We start from the raw sequence: 22,775 nt of genomic DNA, 5'->3' as shown, positions 1-22,775 counted from the left end.
GCCAGAGCTGATAGTTAGGAGTTAAGTGAGCCAGAAGCTGGAAGAAAAGCTGCAGGCTGAAAAGGCAGAGCAATTGTTGATTTCTCTTTGAATCCAAGGCTGGGCTACGAGAGAAATAATACCCCTTTGCGGGTGTTAATGCTGTGAACCCCCTCCATCACATGCTCAGGTTGTATATATGTGTAAATAAACCATATATTATAAAGACACCACAATCTCTGCTGTGCCTCATTCCCAAATGGAAGCGCAAACCCTGTGTGAGCACCTGGAACCCCTTGGAATCTCACACCACTTTGAGATTGGGGTGGTGTGTTACAGTATTAGAATCACAAACCCCAGGTCAGCCCACTGGAAAGCACTCCTTTCAATTGTACAGTTTAGGGACATATTAGTAACAGCACCATGCTATGAAAATCGTAGACACCTGGCCGGGTTATCTTTAGCCAGTTTACTAAATCCATTCCTGGTCAAAATGGTGTCCTGTTCTGATCTTGACAAGGAACTCATGCATCACAACAAGGCAAGACAAGCTTCAAGTAAACAACTTGTTGGAAAGTGAACTTTTATCCAAAGACTTTTCAGAGAATGATTTGAAAATAGCAACAGTCTGGAAGCCGCCTTAGTACGCAAAATTATTGAAGGCATGGGCAGATCTCAGGGGAAAAACAGCGTATGCATTTGTTACAACTACCACCAGTGCCCATTTTGTACAAATCCGCAGTTGTGATTTATGCACGTTTACATATATCTAAGTTTCTCTGTGTCTGCAATTCACACTTTGCTTACAGAAAGGCAAAACACATTTGCCTCTAAAAAGAGAAAATAGCGTGAGCAACAGCCTGCCTGTTCCATCTTTCTGGCTCAGACTGTATAAACACCTGACCATTTGGACTATTGAAAGAAAGCACAGCACAGCAAACCTGTCAGGACCAAATAAACATTTCATGCAATGTGGGGATCCTTGTCAGCAAATCGGCATTTGAATTCTCACCCTCTTCCTCCCTCCAGAAGAAAAGTTTCTATACTGCTCTGTTCCAGACTAGAAGACCCTTGGTGTCCCTTCCAATTCTATTGACTATTAGAACTACAGGCAGAAGCTTCTGAGGCAGACCTTACCCAATACTGTCTCCCAAGTCCTGAAATCCTGTTTCAGACAATCGGGGTAGTGTCTGAGGTGGCTCCCGAAGGAGCCACAGAAATGTCTGCATTCATACATGCTGCTAATCAACACATATTGTTCTCCGTAGAATCATAGAGTTGGAAGGGACCCAGAGTATCATGGCAGTCTAATGCCCTGCAATGCAGGAATACGTAGCTGGATTGAACCTGCAACCATGGCGTTATCAGCACAACACTCTAACCAACTGAGCTATCCAGCTGCAACAATGGTGCAAATTTTTATTCCATGTCAGCTTCATCTGACAACAGGGAATCTCTGAAAAAGTGGAACATAGTAATCTAGAGCCCCGCCTAAGATTGTCCAGGAAGACTGGGCCTCCATGGGATCATCAGGTTAAAAAAGAAGAAGACCCCTTTTATACTGTCATAGATTTGGGGGAGACCCCCCCAAACCCTAGAAATTAATAAATTGTAGGATTTTGTTTATTTAGGATATGAATTAAGAAGTACAAGCTGCAGAGGAATTCCTGAACCAGCCAATGCAAAACAGCCTGGCCAAGCTGCAGCCATTAAGGAACAATACAGAGCCATTGAGAGTCATTGGCAATGCAAGAGAACTGTCCTTCCCCTGGCCCCAAGGTGTGAACAGAAACTGGGGATTTGGAAGGTTGCCAGGGTAACTGGGTATGAGGTGACAGGAAAAGAGCGCTTTTAGCAGGGTGTTCTGGGAAGAAGGGAGAAGAAAGACTGGGATCCATCTTGGGCAGGCTGGCTGGGAGAGATGCCTTGGACTCCAGGGCTGCACTGTTGTGGGGGACAAGACCTTCTTGAAATGTCCATTCTGTAAGATCTGGACTCCCTCCATGCAGACTGAAGGTGTAAGTAGGTGAATAAATCATATATCTTAAAGCTACAGCAGTCTCCACCATGTCTCAATTCTCCAGAGGAACACAGACCCTTTACTGTACAACCTCAGCCTGGAGGTTACCCTGTACACATTAACATAACCTTTCTTTTAAATATACACCTCAGCCTCATCCTTCCTACCTCTTTCTTCTCCTTCTGAATGGATCTGAATTAGAAACATCTTCATTTCAGTTAAACTAATGATCCCTTGCAGGCAGCTGCGCCTCCAGTTTAAAGATGTGTGCCAAGGAAATGTGGAAAAAATTCATACTTTTATTGAAGACTCTGGAGTTTCTTATGTAGCGATTCTTGAAAATCAGAGAGAAATAAGCACACTTCACAGGACAACAAAGCTCAGCCTTAGAAGGATTTGCCTCAAAGAAATTTCTCTTTGAGCAAAAGAAAATTCTGATTAAATACTTATGAGTTCACATGCCAGCGAGGTAAGCAAGAAGCCAAACACTCAGGTGGCCTATTTTCTGAAGAAAAGCGAGAGAAATCTTTCCTGGAAGAGACTTTCTAGTCATCTATTGGAGCTGAAGTACAAAGAGCTCTTGTGGATTTAATGCCTACATTTTTTTTGGAAAAGCCTTTGTAAGTTTTGCGGGTTTTATTTCCCCCCTCTTTGATAACGTCTCTCTTGTTTTATTTTCCTGACTTTTGATTTGATTCCTGGCACATTGTGACACTGAAGAGAGACAACAACAGGCTCTGCTAAACAGAACTTTACTAAGTCGTTTCATCAAACCATTTTTGCGGACCGGCCCATCGTTTTGTCTGCTTTCTTTGTCGTTTTGCCATATTTAGGATTCCCAAACACAGAACATATAATTTGCAAAATGGCAGTCAATCTAGCCTTTGTTCAAAATGTGACTGGAGGCAGAAGTTAATAGGAGGGGTCTCTTTGCAATCGCCCCTTCTAGTGCCACACTTTGTGGCTTTGGGCCAATCAGCTGGCAGCAAAATGAGGCCACCCACAGTCAAGATAGTGATTTTTATCCTATAAAGAGGAGCTCCCCAGATATGCAGAAATGTATTCTGATGAGTGAAAGTATAAGGTAGGATGCAAGGAGCGAGCAGGATTCTGGTAACTCCTCTTGCCTCACTGCCCATCGAATGTGATAGGACTTTACAGCTAGTAAACTATGGTACATGTAACTCCCTGTTTGCAGGTGTTCTGCACATACACAACCACTGATGTGTGCAGCCTTTTCAGTCCCGGAAGGGGGCAGAACAGGGCAGAATGGGGCAGGCTTACATGCACCCCGCTGACATGTGCAGTGCATCCAAATGCAAGCCCTGTACAAATGGGAGTTGCCTGTACAGTTATGTGGAGTTACATATATGCTATAAACTACAGAAATTCATTTTCCTTCACAGATGGAAGTTAGGCTGTACCAGCAGGACGTCAAACATACATTGGATCTGTCAAAATACGTAGATTGTACATTTGCATTTTTGTACGAAATGCTCCTTTTAAAAAAAGCATGCTATACATTTTAAGCACTCTCATACCACTTTGATAGTCATGGTTTCCCCCCACCAAAGAAACCATCTCGGGAACTGTCGTTTGTTAAAGGTGCTGTGAATTATAGCTCTGCGAGGGGGTTTCCTCACAGCTCTCTCAGTACCTTTAACAAACTAAAGTTTCTGTGGTTTTTAAAGTGTTGGAGAGTGCTTTAAATGTAGGGTGTGGGTGTAACCAAAGTATCTTTGAAATCCAGGAAATGGGATTTTGAGGAGAGAGGGGGAAAGAGAATCTAATTTTACATATCAGGATTTATTTATTTTTTTAACCAATAAGTCAATGTTCTATGCAAGAAGCAGTCCCATACAGGCAACATTCAGATGGGCCAGAACCACAAAATTATGAGTATAGATGTGTTTAAAAATGAATATTTTCTAAGGCAATTAGCCTTAGGAAAAATGTTCCCATTGGAGACAATGGAACCCTTATTTTCAAGATTAATTGCAGCCTGGGTGGGATTTTTGAGGGATTCATGGCTGGGGGATGGAAGGGTTAAACATCCAAGTGTGTTGCAGTCTGAATAAAAATTCCCCTATGGATTCTGCTTGCTCTCTCTCTCTTTCTCCTCCTTCTCTTTTACAGCGGACTGGCCAACTAGTTGGAGAACGAAATTCAAGTCAAGGGCTGTCCATGCTTCCAGCTATTCTAAATCCATACAGGGAGACCAAGAGCTGAGAGGCCAAGCACCTCGAACAAGCATTTAATTCCTCAGAAAGGAGGAACAAACCATCACTCAAAGCAGTGCTTTTCGACCTGGGAGTTCTGCCTCTTCACCTCAGATATATGGAGGGAGGTAATATAACCACATTTTATAGAAATTTGTGGCCTTATAAATTAGAACGCTTTGCATTTCCATTAACACTACAGGACAATAGAACCTTCTCCAGCGCTGTGGCTACATAACTTTTCCCCATAGGCCAAACTGTCTACGTACTATATTAACCAATATGTCTCAAGCTCAATAAGAGTGATTTCTCTGCACAGTAAATGACCATACTAGTACATTAACAGTGGATTTATGCCGAAAGCTAAGATATTCCTCTCCCTCTGACATAGGTTTTAGCTTAATTATCTCATTACTTTTTGTGGTCCAGCACAGCAGCTATTGACCTCAACGATAAATCCAGGCAAATCAGCAAGGCTTTAAATCTACGAGGCAGAATGATGGCATTAACTTGCCCAAGTTTGGATCTCTTCACCATTCAAGGTGGAACCACAAGTGTGTTCGGGAATATGCTGGCATGCACAAGCACTCAGAAGTTTGGATGGGGAAAGGGGTATGTTTCAAGCCCCACACCCAACATTCTCCTGCATCTTGCACCCTCCCCCCATCCTCAGTGTTGAGTTAGAGGGCTTCTACATGTGTCTTCTTGAACTTGAGTAGGACACCTCATGCGACTGGGGATCCAGCTCTGATTGCACAGAAGTTTCTGCAAATGTTGCACAGTCAAGCAAACATGAGCAGAAGCCCACTGAAGACCTACGTCACTCAGTATGGGGGTGGCCATGTGGGACAATGCATAGGGTGTGTGTGTTATGTATTCAGTGGACTTTGTTTGACTGAGCTTGAGTCTGCACTAAGGATTCTGAGCCCCTGTGTTCTGATTCGATACATGATATTCAATCACAGAACATTTCAGGATTTGGGCCTCTGCCACTGGCCCTTAAACTCTGAGTCATGATTCGCAGCTTGGAAGTTTAGACAGCCAATCATGTTGGGAGTGGGAGTGGCCCAGGCCTTCAGAAATGTATATAAACAGTTGCTTTGCCCCTGTTGTCCAGTTCTGTCAGCTCAATAAAGGTTCTTGCTGTTATCACTGTGTCTTGCCTCAGGGGGGCATTAGGGGTGTGTGTTGGGTTTGTGGGCACACTCCTGTTCTCCATCCATGGACACACATTCAGGCAAACACCTGAATACAGTATGTTCCTTCCATACAGTCACCTAATAACATGGCAAAGTCTACACCAGATTCTGAGATCTATCACCCACATGCAATTTCTTGTGTGAGCTTCTACTTGCCAGACCTGGTTGCCATATTTCAAGAAGTGAAAATACGAACACAAGACTTCCGGGTTGGCGCCATCGCCGAATGGCGGACTCCCTCCGAGCTCCGGAGGGAGCCTGCTCGGCAGGGGCTGGGTCCTACCGCACCGGCGATGCGGGGACCCTTAAAAACCACGGCCACGGAGGCCGTGGACATGGAGACTCGGCTGGCACCGCTAGCGCCCTCCCGACTCGTGAAGGAGCCTTTTTAAAGGCTACAGATCGGGTGCCGGGGAGAAGCGTGGTGCTTTGAGTCCTCTGCTATCCCTGCCGAGCGAAGCCGCATGCCATTTGGCGGAGAGCGCTGACTTCTTCTATTGAAAATTCGGACTTCTTAACAACAACCCGTGAGTAATTTGGAAACCGGGTTCAAAAGGAGAAAAAAAAAAAATTTTTTTTTTCGGATTGGACACGAGCGGGGGGGGGGATCCAAAAAGGAAGTCAGTCCCCCTCCCTACTGTAAACCTTCCAAAACAAGGATGGTGGAAACCAAGGTCCAAAAAGATTTGTATTGCTGATAAAAACTAAGAATTCCACGATGGGGAACTACAAGAACTGTGCTGGAGGAAGAATTGAGGGAGAAGGGAAACGTGACCCCCCCCCTGGGAACCGGGGTGATTGAAGAGAGAGCCTGGTGAAAAGAGTCGGATATTTTGACAGCTGTCAAAGTAGCTGTCAAAGTCGGAAAGCAGAGAGGATCTTATTATGAGAACTTTGCTGGTTAAATTTGTTACAATTTGCTATAACCCGTTAAAACTTGGATACAAAATGGCGAAAACATGGATAACAATCGGACTTTTGGACTAGAGAAAACAAAGTTACAACAATCCCCCTAGAGGAGTTTCGGGACATTACAAAGATGGTCGTAAGTGGAAAAATACCATTGGAATTTTACAGGACTGGTTATCTTCTGGGAAAGCTGCAAAACGGAAATAATATTTTGTCTACAGGGTGTTCAGCTAAAGGAGACAATAGAATTTTCTATTGAAGAAAGGAAGGGACTGAACGCAAGTTTTTGTTCCTGAATAACAATAATCCCTGCAGAGTTACTAAACTTCTGAATTAGAACGTTTCAGCAGCGGAACAAGAGGAAATTGGACTACAACTTGGAAAGAACAATGGGGGGAGTTTTATTAAAGATTTGAAGTTAAATGTCTTAAAAAATAACTATAAAAAGAAAAAGCCAGCAAGGAGTTGGGGGAAATAGGTGATTTATGGACTTTAAGAATTCCAGGCAGATAACATGGTTTGGTGGTCAGGGGGAAATTAAACCGGGGACAGGGGGGGGGGGGGAGAACTAAAATCCAAAGGCTTGTCAACTTTTTTTTTTTCTGAACTGGCTCTTTTTCACCTATTATACTTTTTATTTCTTATTTCTTATATTTCTATTGTGTGGGGTGTCCTTATTTTTTTAAAAAAAGGGAAATTGTGGAATGAAAATGGGGTGGGCCCTGGGGAGAGAACTTTTGTTTTTTATTAAGGGTATTGATGAGGAGTGTATAAATTTTAAATTCGAATAATGGTTTAAACAAATTAAGTTTTAATTAGAACTGAGAGCTTGTGGAGCCAACAATATGAAAGGGGAATATGGTAGGGGTGGGGGAAGGGGGGAGTCCCGGAAAGTGGATCTATGAAAATAAGGCTTTGAATGTATTTTAATCTTTACTTTCTGTATCTTTGAAAATCTTAATAAATATCATTTAAAAAAAAAAAAAAAGAAAATACGAACACAAAAGTTGTTGAGCGCTTCTTCTTTTTTTGCAAAATCTCCAGTGAAATGAAGTTTTTAACCTAAGTTTTCAGTTTTCCCGGGCATTTTATCTGGTATCCAAAAATTCCGCAACATGACAGCAATGCTACTTTGATCATGGCAGGGGTTCCCCAATCTGATGCCTTCCAAATGTTTTGGACTAAAATGACAGGAGAGATACGGGTTGCTAACCTTGTGTGTGCACTGCTTTCCAAACCAGCAGCGGGAGTTCACTGCATGCAGAGTAAACAGGAGTTTGTACACTGCCATAGATGCCCTGCTAATATTTGTTGATCATTTATCTTAGTAGAAACCAAACCTAGTTCTTTGACTCAGTTTCAAGCCACATCCCCATTTTGGGGAGCTCTCCCTGTTTGCTTCTACAAGCACACAATGTCAGTGCTATATTTTTCAGGGGGTTGGTGGGGAGGCATTAAAAAAACACCCACATTGAAATCCTAGATGAATGGGGATCGTGTGTAGAGGTACTATTCCAGAGACGAGATATTCAGAAGTACATAGAAATGAAATTCAGGAAAAAAGTGTTGGCCTGGACACAGCTTAATGACATGGGACTTGTAAAACTCCCATGACAAAGTCTAAGTGCCGTTTTCAGAAAAATTAAAAGCATCTTTGTGAGAAGGGAATTTAGAGAGGAATATCAGTGGCTAACTGGGACGTGGGTGGCGCTGTGGGTTAAACCACAGAGCCTAGGACTTGCCGATCAGAAGGTCGGTGGTTTGAATCCCCACAATGGGGTGAGCTCCCGTTCCTCGGTCCCTGCTCCTGTCAACCTAGCAGTTTGAAAGCACGTCAAAGTGCAAGTAGATAAATAGGTATAGGTAAGTGCAAGTAGATAAATAGGTAAACCGCTCTGGCGGGAAGGTAAACGGTGTTTCTGTTCGCTGCTCTGGTTCGCCAGAAGCGGCTTAGTCATGCTGGCCACATGACCCGGAAGCTGTACGCCGGCTCCCTTGGCAATAAAGCAAGATGAGTGCTGCAACCCCAGAGTTGGCCACGACTGGACCTAATAGTCAGGGGTCCCTTTACCTTTACCTATCAATGGCTAAGGTGGGGAGTTAAGGACACTTAATCCTTTTCCTACCTTCCTATCCTCCCTCCCTGCCTGCCTGCTGACCCCCATATGCTTATCAGCTCCCCCCGCCCCCAGTGACTGTTATCTGTGTGAATTTAAGAAAAAAGCACATTAAATAGAAAGATATATTTAACATTGTGTCTTGTCTGACGTATGTGCCAAACTCTGTAATAATCCCAATCAGCCTCCATTTATATGGATCAAGCAAACTGGCCCTCAGTCCTTTGCAATAATCCAAACAGATACTGAAAACACCTATAAAATGCTTCATTGCCTCTTCTTTCTGTTCAACTTGAGGCCCGGCCTGCGCTGCCTGTTGATTCCAATGAAGCTAAACGTAAGGCTGTGCAACGGTGAATAAACTCCCTCAAGTGTTAAAGCTTTATCATGCTGGCCAAGAATTCCAAAGGGTGATTTATTCTCCACACAGAGATTTTATTTTATTTTATTTATTAAACTTGGCTGGGGGCCAAATCCTTTGGCATTTTAAATGTAAACTTAGGCTGGAATATATTGCCTTATGCCGAACATTTGTAACCTCTATTGATCGGCTCAAGTGGAAGCGAAGAATTAAAGGTCTTTATTATTGATGTGGGGAAAATTACCTCTCTGCCGTTCTCAGCCTGAAGATATCCATCACTTCCCCAAGAGCACCTATCTATAACTCTTCCTTTCCTGTGGCTAGGAAACATATACTTATTTATAGTGTTTTCCTATAATTTAATTATGCTCCAGATACAGCCAATCCTTTTTAAAATTCCAGGCAAGGGACTATCTCAGCTTCGCTTTGCGATGACACAGTGGAGCTAGCTGCTATTCATTTCTGGAATGACAGGGAACCTGCAGGGCTTGGAGGCTCTGGGCTATGTTCTGAAGACCTCTGCCAACACATGCCTTGAGTTTAGCTTAGCCCCCAGTGCTGTAGTTTGCTTAGATTGATGGGTATGGAAAGGAATCACAGTGCATTTCAGATATATTATATGCTTTCCAGTTGTAAGGTAGAGATAGATCTCCAGATGTTGCTAGAATCCAACTCCCACTAGTCCTAGCCAGCAGGGCCAGTGGTCAGAGATGACAGGAGTTGTTATCCAACAACATGTGGATGATACCGTGTTGGCTATCTCTGATGTAGGGTCTAGGATGGAGAAAACCTACCACAGAGTCGGGTTGTTATGCATGTAAAATAAATTTTGATGATATGCAAAATAGCAGAGTAGGTTACAGCTAGGAAGCTAAATAACTCTTCTGGGTGATTGATAGCTTCTTTGTGAAGACTATATAATATCCAGACTCTTTGTTTACTTTCACCAGTCCTTTTTTTTCTGGGGGAATGCAGAGGTAGGCATACCCCTAAACATTTTGTGAATCTAAGTTTGGCCTCATTGAGGGGCAGTATTTCAATATTAGGAAAATGAGAGTACCCCTAAACATATTTTAAGAAAAAAAGCACTGACTTTCATAAACATATAACTGAGAAGAATGTATTTACAATCACATGCTTGTTTAAACAAGGGTACATTCTCACTTGATTTGTAGACTGAAGTCTTACTTAGACTTATAAACAAAACAGTATTGAGAATTGCAGACCTTATTCAGGCCTTACAGTTTATTATGAAAGGTTTTTTTCCTTTCACTTCAGCAGTATTCTCTCTGTTCCTTACAGAGAGCTCCTGCGCAGGTTTCTCCCTATTAACTTTTAGGGATCTTCCTCTGTCTGCCTCACTTCAGACAGATCACACTGACACACAGTAGTATCCTGAGAAACCTCTCTCAGCAGCCATTCTCCCTCACAGATAGAGAGAAGCAGAAAGACAGTTACAAAACAAGTTACTGGAATAACGGTCACAACAGAATGGAATGCCTCTCTCACTGACTCACAGTCAGCCAATTACATGACAGCTACTGCCTGAGGGGAAAACAGCAACCCATGTTAAAAAGTACATATTTAACATAAACAAACATTCCCATTTCAAGAAATCAAATCATTATCCTTAACATGGGTTTAGGGCAACTTGACAGAAGACAGAGGGGACTTCCCTGCTTCCTTCCCAAAGCCTAGTAAGCTCTGGACTATGGGGAGAAGGTGTGAGGGCTCTGGTAAGGTCCTAGAGTTCTCCTTGCAAAATTGGAGAGACTGTTGTGGATGTGACACAAAGGTATTAAACACAACCTGTTCTATTGGTTACCACAGAATGCTTCTTTCAAGCCTAATTTCAGAGTGGGCAGGGGAGGGACCCTGTGGGTTCCAAGGAAGGTCTTTATGGGCACATGGGCACCCATGGGTGCCACGCTGATGTCCCTCTTTGCCTAGACCAACTTGACAAAATCCAAGATATCTGGTTTGCCAAGTTATCTCTCGGGTAGGTCTGAAGTCGGAGTGCCCCACACTGAAAAGCTACAAAGAGCACTGCAGTTGTCAAAGGAGGTTGGCGTATTTGAAGAAGAACAGCATTCCTCATAATACAGAAATAATTTCACCCAGAAAATCCATCCGGCTCCCTGGCTTCTCCTCCCGCTTGGAGCAGAGGTCAAGGCACAGGTGCCGTTAGGCTGGCATTGATGTGAAATCTGCAGCATAAAAAAAATGTGCTTCCAAAGTTATATGGCTATTCTAAAGAACAGCTGGAGGAGAAGAGCTGGATTTAGACACACATGTTTCAAGATCTCTGGGTTTCGCATTAATTGTTTCCCTGTGATATCCAAAACCTGATCTCCCTGTCCATTTCCTAGGGATGTAATCAACAGATTTCAAACACTGGATAGGGTTTGTTCTTTCTCTTTCTTCCCCTACCTCTTATGCTGTAATCCTACCGACCTTTGTGGCTAAACAATTTATGAGGCAGAACGACATTTCCATCCCTGAATCCCACCCCCCTCAGTCATTGCATCTCTGTCATGTTTTATCTCAGCAAATAGCCCTTGAATCAGTATCTTGTTGCAGCTTTACTTACAATTATCATTATTTTGCTTACTTCTGTTAAGGCCCTATTCTTCCCCCGCTCCCAGAGCTGCAATTCTCAGAATGGTTTAACAGTTAATGCCACCTCACAGGGAACTCTGGGAAGTGTAATTGTGTGAGGGGAATGGGAGCCTCTTAACAATGCTCAGCACCCTTAACAAACTACAACTCCCAGAATTCTTTTGGGTAGGCCATGGTTTAAAATGGTATCACAGGTATCCTCCTGTGAAGAGGCTGCATCTTAATGTTTTAATGTTGTATTTTAATCTTCTTTTTTAAATTGTATTTTGATCAACTTGTTTTTTATATTGGTTGTTAGCTGCCCTGAGCCCGGTCTTGGCTGGGGAGGGCGGGGTATAAATAAAATTTATTATTATTATTATTATTATTATTATTATTATTATTATTATCAGGAACTATGTGAAACTATCTACAGTGGTACCTCAGGTTACATACGCTTCAGGTTACATACGCTTCAGGTTATAGACTCCGCTAACCCAGAAATAGTGCTTCAGGTTAAGAACTTTGCTTCAGGATGAGAACAGAAATTGGGCTCCAGAGGCGCAGCAGCAGCTGGAGGCCCCATTAGCTAACGTGGTGCTTCAGGTTAAGAACAGTTTCCGGTTAAGTACGGACCTCCGGAACAAATTAAGTACTTAACCTGAGGTACCACTGTAATAGCTTAATCCTAACCATGTCTACATAGAAATAAGTTGATGATGATGATTTCATTTCAACTGATTTTGATTGGACTTACTCCCAGGTTAAGTGGGATTGAGACTGCAGGTTTCAGGCTTCAGGCACATTCACAACATATACTGAACAACAACAACAACAACAACAACAACAACAACAACAACAACAACATTCTGCCCATCTGACTGTGCAACTTTCAGCAAATTAGAACATCAAACACAGTGAAACATTAAAAACTTCCCTATACAGGACTGCCTTCAGTTGTCTTCTAAAAGTGAGATAGTTGAAAGCACTATGCTGTACTTTTGTACTGTTTTATTGTTGTTAGCCGCCCTGAGCCCGGCTTCGGCTGGGGAGGGCGGGATATAAATAAAATTTATTATTATTATTATTATTATGTTGTAATCAGTGAGATAGATCAGTTCATAGAGCATGAGTCTCTTAATCTTGGGGTCATGGGTTCAAGCTCCTTGCTGGGCAAAAGATTCCTGCATTGCAGGGGGTTGGACTAGATGACGCTTGTAGTCCCTTTCCCCTCTGCAATTCTATGATTCTACTCATGACTTAAGTCCCACTGATTTCAATGGGAACCAAATGCAACTACTGTAATTTAATCAGGATCCATGTGGTAGTTTTTGGATTTTTAAAACGGGAGTGGGAAAGAAGAGGAACAAATGACTGAACAGGCCTCCCAGTCAAAAAAGCATTATCTTTGCCTTATTCTGTGCATTTTCCCCCTTCTGGGATAATTTTGCATATGGCCAGTAGATGGCATCATCTGCATTCATATTATGAAGAGTTTAGTGGTGTATCACCAGTGTTGAAGCAATGATTCTTCAACATCAACTTCGTTGGACTGGTCATGTTGTGTGGATGCCTGATGATCGTCTTCCAAAGCAACTACTCTATTCCATACTTAAAAATGGAAAGCGTAATGCTGGTGGTCAAAAGAGGTTTAAAGACTGTCTCAAGGCAAATCTTAAAAAATGTAGTATAAACACTGACAACTGGGAAACACTGGCCTGCGAGCGCTCCAGTTGGAGAACAGCCTTTACCAAAGGTGTCATGGGCTTTGAAGACACTCAAACTCAGGACGCAAGGGAGAAATGTGCTAAGAGGAAGGCACACTTGGCAAATCCACACCGTGATCAACTCCCACCCGGAACCCAATGTCCCCGCTGTGGAAGAACGTGTGGATCCAGAATTGGCCTCCACAGTCACTTACGAACTCATTGTTAAAACTGTGTTTATGGAAGACAATCTTACTCGGCTACGAGTGATCGCCAAAGAAGAAGAAGTGGTGTATCTGTTTTTCAAAGCCAAACTTGCAATGGCAAATTTAAGTTAGCCATTGGGAAAGCGTTCAGAGTTGGAAAAACGAAGAGCACTGAAAAATAATAATGTGATTTTTCCAATATCTTCTCATATTCATCACTTAATTTGGGGTCTTTTCCCTAAACTTCCACAGCTTATGGAAGACAGGGAACAGATGGGCACAATCCACAGGTGCTTGCCACAATGGCTTTCTACTGAAAACTGTGGAAAGCATTCGAAATAATGGAGAAAGCCTATGCACTTACGGCAGGTTCTTCCCCTCAAGCCTTACTCAATGCATATATAGTGGGCAGTGGTGGGGATGAGGGCAATTGGCCCATCTCTGCTCTTTTGAGCCACATGACTTCAATCACATGCACAGATAAGTCGGGCGTGGCTAAAGCCCTATTTGGGCATTTCCCAACTTGTGGATTGCAAAGGCTATGCAAGTGGGTGACAGGCTTTATAAGTGAACCCCAAATTGCTTGTAGTGCAATGCTGTGTAACCCAAACATCAGAGGCAACGGTTGTACATTCACATAAAGAAAATGGTGAATAACTTTCTAAGTGCTGTTCCGCCAATTCCAGCCGGTTAAGGAAATTTGGATCCTTCAAGTAATGGTTGGGAAAGAGGCAAACTTGCAGTTACAATACACAAAACTCACAGCTACTGAAGATCTGAGGTCCCAAACACATCTGACATTAAATTGATGGGTCACCAAAAAAGTAAAGTTGGATTTGTGGGTCACCACACCCAAAAGGGTGCAAACCACTGTTCTAAATCATTACAATTGTGTGATTACACAACTGTAATCACAATTGTCTGGAGAAGGGGAGTGGAGCTCTTCTCTCACCAGCTCATCCTCTGCCCCATAGCAGCCAACTCCTAGGGGCCGAGGTCCTTACAGCTCCCCCCAAATAAAATATTTAAGCACCCTCCCCGTTCAAATGCCGCAAGTGTTCTGTGTTTCAGTGATCAATTATGTGGGGTGGGGCATACCTGGCCCCAAAATATTTTATTCAATCTGCCCCCTTGTCCCTGCCCTGTCACCCATGTATTGAAAGAAGGTCTGAAGGAGGGAAGTCAGGAGCCATTAGCTCCAGCTGACTTGTTTTCAATAAACTTTTGTTGAATTGTGCCCATAACCTATGTGTGTTACTATTGCTATATTGCTATGTGTGTTACTATTGCTATTGTCTAGATTCAGTGATATCTCATTATTACCCCACTCATGCACACATAGTGTGTGTTCATGTGTGTTCATGTGTCTAAGTATTTATCTATCTATTGTTAAATGATAGCACTTCCTTTTCTTTAGGATATCTGTCATAATTGGCTTCTAAAAATACTGCAGCTGAATGTGCTATATTCTGCACCTTTATCTACCTTTCTTTAATGAAACAACGTACGTGCCAGAAATAAGTTTGGTCCTGATCCAACTAAAGTCAGCAGAAAAAAATCTGTGAGACTTCTATCAGTCGCCACTAATATGTGTGCTCACATATAATTCCATTGACTTCAATGGGATTTCCTCCCGAGTAAAGTGTCTATAGGAATCTAACTATGATCAGAGCATTTAGGTATAAGATGGTCTGCTGCCTTTGCTGAAGGGGTGAAGTTAGGGTTAGTACTTCCCCTCTTGATATGGCTTCTGTGCAAAAATCCAGTCACTGACATTTTCTTCAGTATGAAGATTCACTAATAAGAAAAACAAATAACAGCTGTCACAAAGCCTTGCAGCATGGAGTTCCCCTGCTCAGAGTAAGGTCAGCCACGCCCTGTTCCAGGATACACCATTCAGCCTCTCTAATTTCTATCTCCCCTCCCAAAAGACACTCAACATTCTGCAGTAACTGGGTGTGCCCAGTCCTCATTGTGCTGTTTGGGGGGGCGGTGGTTGTTGTTTTGGCCCACTTGGGGCTGTTCCCCAAATATTTTTTATACTCTGCAAATGTTGGGGTTCCCTGAGCATACTGATACCACCACCACCACCCCATCTTGTATGTTGGTAGTATCATTTCAGATACATAAAGATTGGCACTCAACCCTGATCATCACGAACAGAGGGAATAATTCCAGTGATGCGTTTCAGGCTGTCATCACACAACAATTAAGGAATAATATTTTTTAAAAGGCAGGTGGAGTGGACATCAATGGTTTCCCCACTCCTGAGCAAAATTTGCATTTGTGACTTTAATGAAGCCAAGGTAAATGCTACATCAACATTTATTACATTGCACCAGAGCAGGATTGCTAACTTGGCCCCATGGCTGTTATTAATTAATCAAATAATTAATATAAATTTATTATTTATACCCCACCCATCTGGCTGGGTTTCCCCAGCCACTCTGGGTGGCTCCCAACAGAATATTAAAACCATGATAAAACATCAAACGTTAAAAACTTCTCTAAACAGGGCTGCCTTCAGATGTCTTCTAAAAGTCAGATAGTTGTTTATTTCCTTGACATCTGATGGGAGGGTGTTCCACAGGGCAGGTGCCACTACCAGGAAGGCCCTCTACCTGGTTCCCTGTAACCTCACTTCTCACAGGGAGGGAACTGCCAGAAGGCCCTCGGAGCTGGACCTCAGTGTCAGGGCTGAACAATGGAGGTGGAGATGCACCTTCAGGTATACAGGACCGAGGCCGTTTAGTGCTTTAAAGGTCAGCACCGACACTTTGAATTGTGCTTGGAAACGTACTGGGAGCCAGTGTAGGTCTTTCAAGACCGGTGTTATGTGGTCTCGGCGGCCGCTCCCAGTCACCAATCTAGCTGCCACATTCTGGATTAGTTGTAGTTTCTGGGTCACCTTCAAAGGTAGCCCCATGTAGAGTGCATTGCAGTAGTGGGGAAACATTGTGGAAGGAAAAATACAAGTATAGGAAGGATTCTGCACTCTCTTCTGCCCATGTTGCATCTTAAATTCCACCCCCACACATGCTTTGGGGGAAATGACTTACCTTGTATCCCATGGGATGTGCTATTTTAACATCTGCTCTCTGCTTTCAGTGAACAGGTTTATCTTCTGTCCTCCCCTACACCACATTAATTGATCTTCATCTGGCTGATTGCACACTGACCCAAGGGCAGTCATTGTAGAGGTAGCATAAACATTTTTGAGAAGGAAGGAGAAGGCAAAAGACAATGGGACAAGGAAACTGTAGACATAGATCATAGATCATAGAATTGTAGAGTTGGAAGAGACCCCAAAGTCTAGTCCAACCACCTGCAATGCAGGAATCTCAGCTAAAGCATCCATGACAGATGGCCATCTAACCTCTGCTTAAAAACTTCCAGTGAAGGAGAATGGTAGATAGAAAACAGATAGGATGAGTAAAAATCAAAATTATTCCTAACGTTTTCCCCCATGGAAAATCCAAATTGATGTTTACTTCAATTCAGCTTTAAATTGTGGGGTTTTGTGGGCAAAATTTCCCCAAAACGCTCATACATGGAGAGTTAAAGTACAGACCTCTGCTTGGAAAGTGAGGGGCGAAAGGTGAGTGTGGATAAGCCCTAAATTCTGCTCATTTTCAATGAAGTTTACTCCCTAGTTGGTGCGTTCAAGAATAAAGTTCTAGACACAGCAGTGTTAAGCTAGCTTAGTCAAAGAATCTGCTGGATGTTTGTCACATCATTCAGGTGTCTGCTCAAAGCGATGTCTTTTAACTTTGCATTCACCACCATGAAAGATAAAGGACAAATATTTGAGCAGCAAACAAAATGTTTGAGCGATTGACGGATTGCCAAGAGAGATTTAGGGTGGGGAACAGGGCGAACTCACGCAGCTGCTCTTATGTACCCAATAAAACAGTCTGGCAGTAACAGAGTAGACTCCCAAAAATGTTGGTGTTTTGCAAATGGTGAAGAGGTGCTTTTAAAGCTTCTGAAATAGTCAGTGGTACAGAGCTCCTCGCTGCCATTTGCCTTGAATGAATGTAGAATAAGCTCCCCTAAGAGAAATGGGACAGGAATTGTATGGGGAAGGAATTGTATAGGGAAAACATGGCCGCAGAGGTTTTAAACCACTAGCTGTCAATGCTAGGGCAAAGCTTGATAGCACCACTCTATGCAGTTTTCAATGGATTGGCCTTCCCTTCCCACAGTGGGCTTTATGTGAAACTTTTGTTTGCAAGCAGATATTTTGAGAAAATAAGTATTCAGGCAAAAGTTTCTATTAAAACGGCTTTTATTGTGCAGATTGTAGCCTTGGCTGTAGAACATGCAGAATTAAAAAAAAATGTGTCAGTTATTATACTTTGTAAGCATACAATAGCTATGTAAATATCTTGGATCAGCAATGTATTTGCATTTGGGAACTTTTTCTGGGTACAGAGTTTATGCAATCAATTTCAAAGTGATTTTCCTTAGGTAAAGACAAAATAAGATCTTGTTTTCATTATCACCAAAGGTGTGTCTCAATACTGCAAAAATATATATCTAATAGTACACTCTCGCTTATGTACATAGTAAAAATGTAAAACTATAGCCAGACCAGTGTTTGTTTTAAATGCAAGAAGAGAGAAATAGCTACTAGGCTTGCAATTTATGTGCCAAAAATAAGGGATCCCTCAAATCTTCTTCCTAATTTTTATAGACCTGTTAAAACAACTTTGCTGAAGTTATTTAGTGTTACTGGAAATTCATTGGCATTTTCTCATCGGCTTCTGCAGTGACTTGCATCCTGAGTAAAAGTTGACTATATTTTCTCTGCCGCTGCCAACTTAACAAGGTTTTGTGGTAAACAAGCACAGCCTTGGCCTTCATGAGCAAAATGTATATAAATATGTAGAAGTTTTAGCATCCTTGCAACCAGATGCAAGGTGGCTTGGGCATCACAGGACAGTCCTCTACATGTTGTAGTTGCACTGAGTTCAGTGGGGTTACTCCTGAGTAAGCAGGTACAGGATTGGAGCCCTAGTATCCAACCACCAACAGTACAATCCTGACCGTGTCTACTCAGAAGTTAAGTCCTATTGTATTCATGGGGCTTCCTTCCAGGAAAAGAAGAGTTGAGATTGCAGCCTCAGTCTTTTCCAGGTGATGAACAAAATATGGTTACCCCCATAAAATGGCACTGCACCTGTTGGAGGAACAGCACCTTTCCTAGTGCACTACTCACTGATTTTATGTTAAAAGGACAAAGCGAATTCCACTATTTAAATAACAGTGGGAACGTGTTCGATGTTGTGTAAAAATGAAAACTAAATGTAAGGCTTTTAAAAAAGCTATTAAAATAGTGTTTCCTGTCAGAAAACTTGAACGTCCCCTTACTGCAATAAACTCACTTGTCTGAGAAAGAACTGCATTTCCCCAGCAACAGAATATTCCTGGTTGAGTGTTGGGGAAATGTGATTTCCTTCAAGCAGGAATCATTGCCATTTGGAAAGATGCACAGATCTGTCCATTGTGTGATAAAATGGACACCACAAAGGCCACATTGGCTGAGCAACGATAGTCAACATGGTGCCTTCATGACATAGGAGCCAACTCCTAGGAGATGTAGGGTCTTCAGCCCCCCCCTCAAAGTTGATGGGGAGTACCATTCAAATAATGTGTGGGCACCGTCTCATGTGATTGATTATGCAGGGTGGGGCTTACCTGTGCCCCCCAATATTTTATTCAAGTTGGCCCCCCTGCTTCATGATGTTGCTGGACTTCAACTCCCAGAATCCCTGGCCACTGGCCATACTGGCCAGGGCTGATGGGAGATGGAATCCGACAACATCTGGAGGGCACTGGTTTGACTATCTGTGCACTAGAGTCCAGTCTTCATGGCACCTGGAAGATCAGTGAAATCAGCTGCATAGCCTGGGCTGCCCTGACTTCGGCTGCCATGGCAATATGTATGTAGACACCCTGTGAAAATGATGGGGAAACCACTTTCAGAAAAGAAAACTGAGAGTGGTCTCCAGTAAGCCCTAGCGACGAAAGTTGCCTGTATATTGCAAGCTGGGCAGTGCTGGTCAACTACAGGTGCAGTTCTGCACAGGAGCAAAGCAACCTGATTCAAATGACACACTTGGCTGGGGGATAAACGAAGGCAGGGACTGATGTCTGCAGCAAGAGTTGGCCTTAGCAGGGCTGGCCAGGAGGCGAGATTCGGACTCCACTTTCAGCAGTGGAATGTCTTGGTCCCAACGAACTTAATGGGGCCCACTTCTAAGTAACATGTTTAGGATTGTACTGTTTTTTTAAAAAAATGTTGAAGCATTCATATTGCACCAAGAACTATGCAAGGTATTATCGCTAATAATGCTTGGCTGCCATCTGGAAGCTGCTACAGACTTTATGCAAGGTTGCAAACAAGCCGTTCACTGGGAATGACCCCCAGCAAAAGGAAGCTCAGGCTTTAGAATTCCTCAGTTTGGATACTTAAGGAAGTTTATCCCAGTTAACTCCACCTCACAGCTATTTTTTTAAAAAAGCAGCAGCAACAAACAGATTTCTTGCAAGGCTGAATAAGATACCTTCTCACCACAGTTAACATTTACGGCGAGGGCAAAATCTCCAAGCTGGTCATAGCACAACATCATGTTGCAGAGGCTTTATTTCTGTCCCCCCCCCCCGTCACTGACAATTTCACACAAATTACCTCCATGAAGACTTCCTGATTGATGTGTACAACTCAGCTTAGGGGGGTGGGAAGGGGGGGGAATCACAATGTGGTACATAATGCTAAAGCCACTCTTGCGGTGGATTAGTGTGAAGTAAGCAAAGCGTGAATGGACCAGCAACATGCTGACCTTGGCTGAAGAGGGGATTTTAAAGAGAGCCCCTTGTACAAACAAACCAAACCAAAACACCCTTCCAAACCCAGTTCGTAGTTGTCATGACTGCAGGAGCTGGACACACCTCATCCCTCTGCTGTACTGTCGGCGTATCCCCTTGGAACCTTTTCTTGCATGTGTTGCTGAAAAGTGTACTTTGGCATGCAGTTAATAGTAGCTTGGGCGATTATCCTCCGGTACAAACAGCGCTGCAGGGCGTTTGCTGGTTTTACATGGGGACCCCCGTTCCAGAAAACAAATCCACAATGCATTTCTGGCTTGGATTCTGACCTTGGCTATTGACATCGGCTGGAACCACACCTCGATGATGAAGCATGTGTGGTGCATTCCTGCAAAGCTGCACATTCGATCCCGGGCAGATCTAGTGTGTCACATGCAAGATCCATCAATATGTAATTCATGCCACTGGGTTAGACGAACGATTCCATATTCAAAGGCACTAAGGTGGCTCCTTGTGTACTCCTTTTAGTGACATTCGATAAAGATCTGCAATGAATCTTTCAGGAGGAACCACAAAAACAAATCAAAGGCGAAGCAACAGCTGTAGCATCTTGTGGGCAGGGACAGCTGCCTGGGTTGAAGGCCCTATCCTAAAGGCATTTTTTCTCTTTCTGTGTGTCTCTCTCTTCACCATATATATATATATATATATATTAGTTATTTACTTAGATCTATCTGTGTGTAGCAGTTAGATGTGGCCCACTACAGTAAAGCGCTACAGTCGACAGACAATACATCTGAAAAAAGAACATTCTTTTAAAATCTGCCAGTTTGTCATGTCCGTTATACTGCAATAGCTTTTAGATCCTTTTTATTTTTTTTGTCGCTCACAGTAAAATCAAGGGCAGCGTTATAGCGCTGGAAAGCAACGTTTCGGTTCTTTATTTTATAGCGTTGTGAACTGAACTTGCAACAAATGAACAGAAAGGGTAAGCAGAACATGAGTCAGTTCGTCAAAGGGTCAGCAAAACAATGGGCAGCTAGGAATGGGAGAGCAGCAATTTTTATATTTGGCCTTTAAAAAAAAAATGCAGATCCCTCCTGAAAAAAGAAGGGAAGATATAATTCCAGGAGAGATTAAGAAGGGGGGAAATTTGGGCAAGTGATTCTTTGCTGCACTCAGGTTGGTTGCTTCATTAGATGACATGTGCCAGTTGCTTTGTTCATCGTTGATGTAGCCTTGGGACTGGCACAAAAAAAATGGAGGGGAGGGGAGAAGACCCTCCCTTCAGGCTCCTTGAAACGTCAGTTATGCTTCTTTCCGTACTGTTGCTCTGATAGAGCTGAACACTTTGCCAATAGCCTCATAGAGCGGGTCACAGAAGGTGTGGATGCAGATAGAATAGACTCGGCCAATGCACTGGATCTCAATCAAGTAGCTCCTGATGCAGGGCACCACTGCCCAGATGTGGAGGAAGGACAGAATGGCAAAGTAGATGCCCCAGATGAGAGCCATGGGGATGCCAAAGAGGGCAGAGAGTAAGCGATAAAACCAGTATTTTGTCACAGTGAAGGTGGTGAAGCTTGCCTTCCAGACCCCATCGAAACTATGGGTTCCCTCAGGTTCGGCAATCACGTCTTCGAAGTCAATCTGCAAACAAAAGGTGACATAAGTTCAGAAGGGAAATCGAAAAGCGACAACCAAGCCTGCACCTATTCAAGCCATCAAATCTGACAAATAAACTCAACAAGGCACTTCTTTCACTTTCAAGACTCAGAATAAGTAGCCTAGAAGACCACATCTGGCCCCTGGACCTGAGATTCCTCACCCCTGCTGTATTGGATTCAATACAAACAGCTTGTGGCATGCCATAAATGTTCAAAGTATATGCGCATTTGATAGTTCCAGTGCTTTTTTTCTAAAAAAAATGTTTAGGAGTACTCTCATTTTCCTACTCATATTGAAATACTGCCCCTCAATGAGGCCAAACTTAGATTTACAAAATGTTTAGGAGTATGCGTACCCCTGCGTCCCCCCAGAAAAAAGCACTGGATAGTTCATTTCATTTATTGCAGTACTAGGCCATGTGTACACTATGCTGTTGAAGCTCATTAGAGGCGCAGTCTTTCCCTCAAAGAATTGGGGCACTGTAGTATGTTAAGAGTTGCTGGGAACTGTAACTCTGTGAGGGGTAAACTACAGTTCCCAGAATTCTTTGAGGGAAACTGTGTGCTTTGCATGTCCTTTAAAGGTGTGGTGTGTACATAGCCCCAGTGTATTCTGTCATGAAATGGCTTTTGTTCTGGTCCTTTCAAACTTCAGGGTCCAGCTTACTTGAAAGTTACATGTAGTTTGGCCATTAGGAAGAACTACCCTTCCTTTCTATTTGAGGGGTTCTTGAGTCCTTTTTTCTAACCAACGAAAGAAAGGTATCCAAAGGAGTACATATTTCAGAAATGCCAAAATATCCACAGAGTCTGTCATAACATTTCTTTCTGCGAGAAAATTCACAGAAACATCTTGAAACAAAATAGCTCATCCACATATCGCACGAACGCATCTTTTGATATAATCCACAGCACAGGATATTTCTTGCCGCCAAAATAACCAAATAGGGGAAGTACGTCAAG

The 22,775-nt window shown here is 43.0% G+C and overlaps 1 protein-coding gene across 2 annotated transcripts in view; it reads right to left on the bottom strand.

The window, feature by feature from the left end:
• Positions 1–17,584: 17,584 nt before the first annotated feature.
• CAV1 (caveolin 1) overlaps positions 17,585–22,775 on the bottom strand; it is a 28,041-nt gene continuing 22,850 nt past the window's right edge. For both annotated transcript variants that reach the window (XM_081023875.1, XM_081023876.1), the window contains exon 3: positions 17,585–21,795. In XM_081023875.1, coding sequence (XP_080880001.1) covers positions 21,454–21,795 — 342 coding nt within the window. In that variant the 3' untranslated portion in view covers positions 17,585–21,453. The remainder of the gene's footprint in view (positions 21,796–22,775) is intronic.

The sequence above is a fragment of the Podarcis pityusensis genome, assembly GCF_964106645.2.
Source record: "Podarcis pityusensis genome assembly, chromosome: 10".
Lineage (NCBI taxonomy): Eukaryota > Metazoa > Chordata > Lepidosauria > Squamata > Lacertidae > Podarcis > Podarcis pityusensis.
The sequence above is the reverse complement of the archived record's forward strand: the minus strand, read 5'-3'. Positions and strand labels throughout refer to the sequence as shown.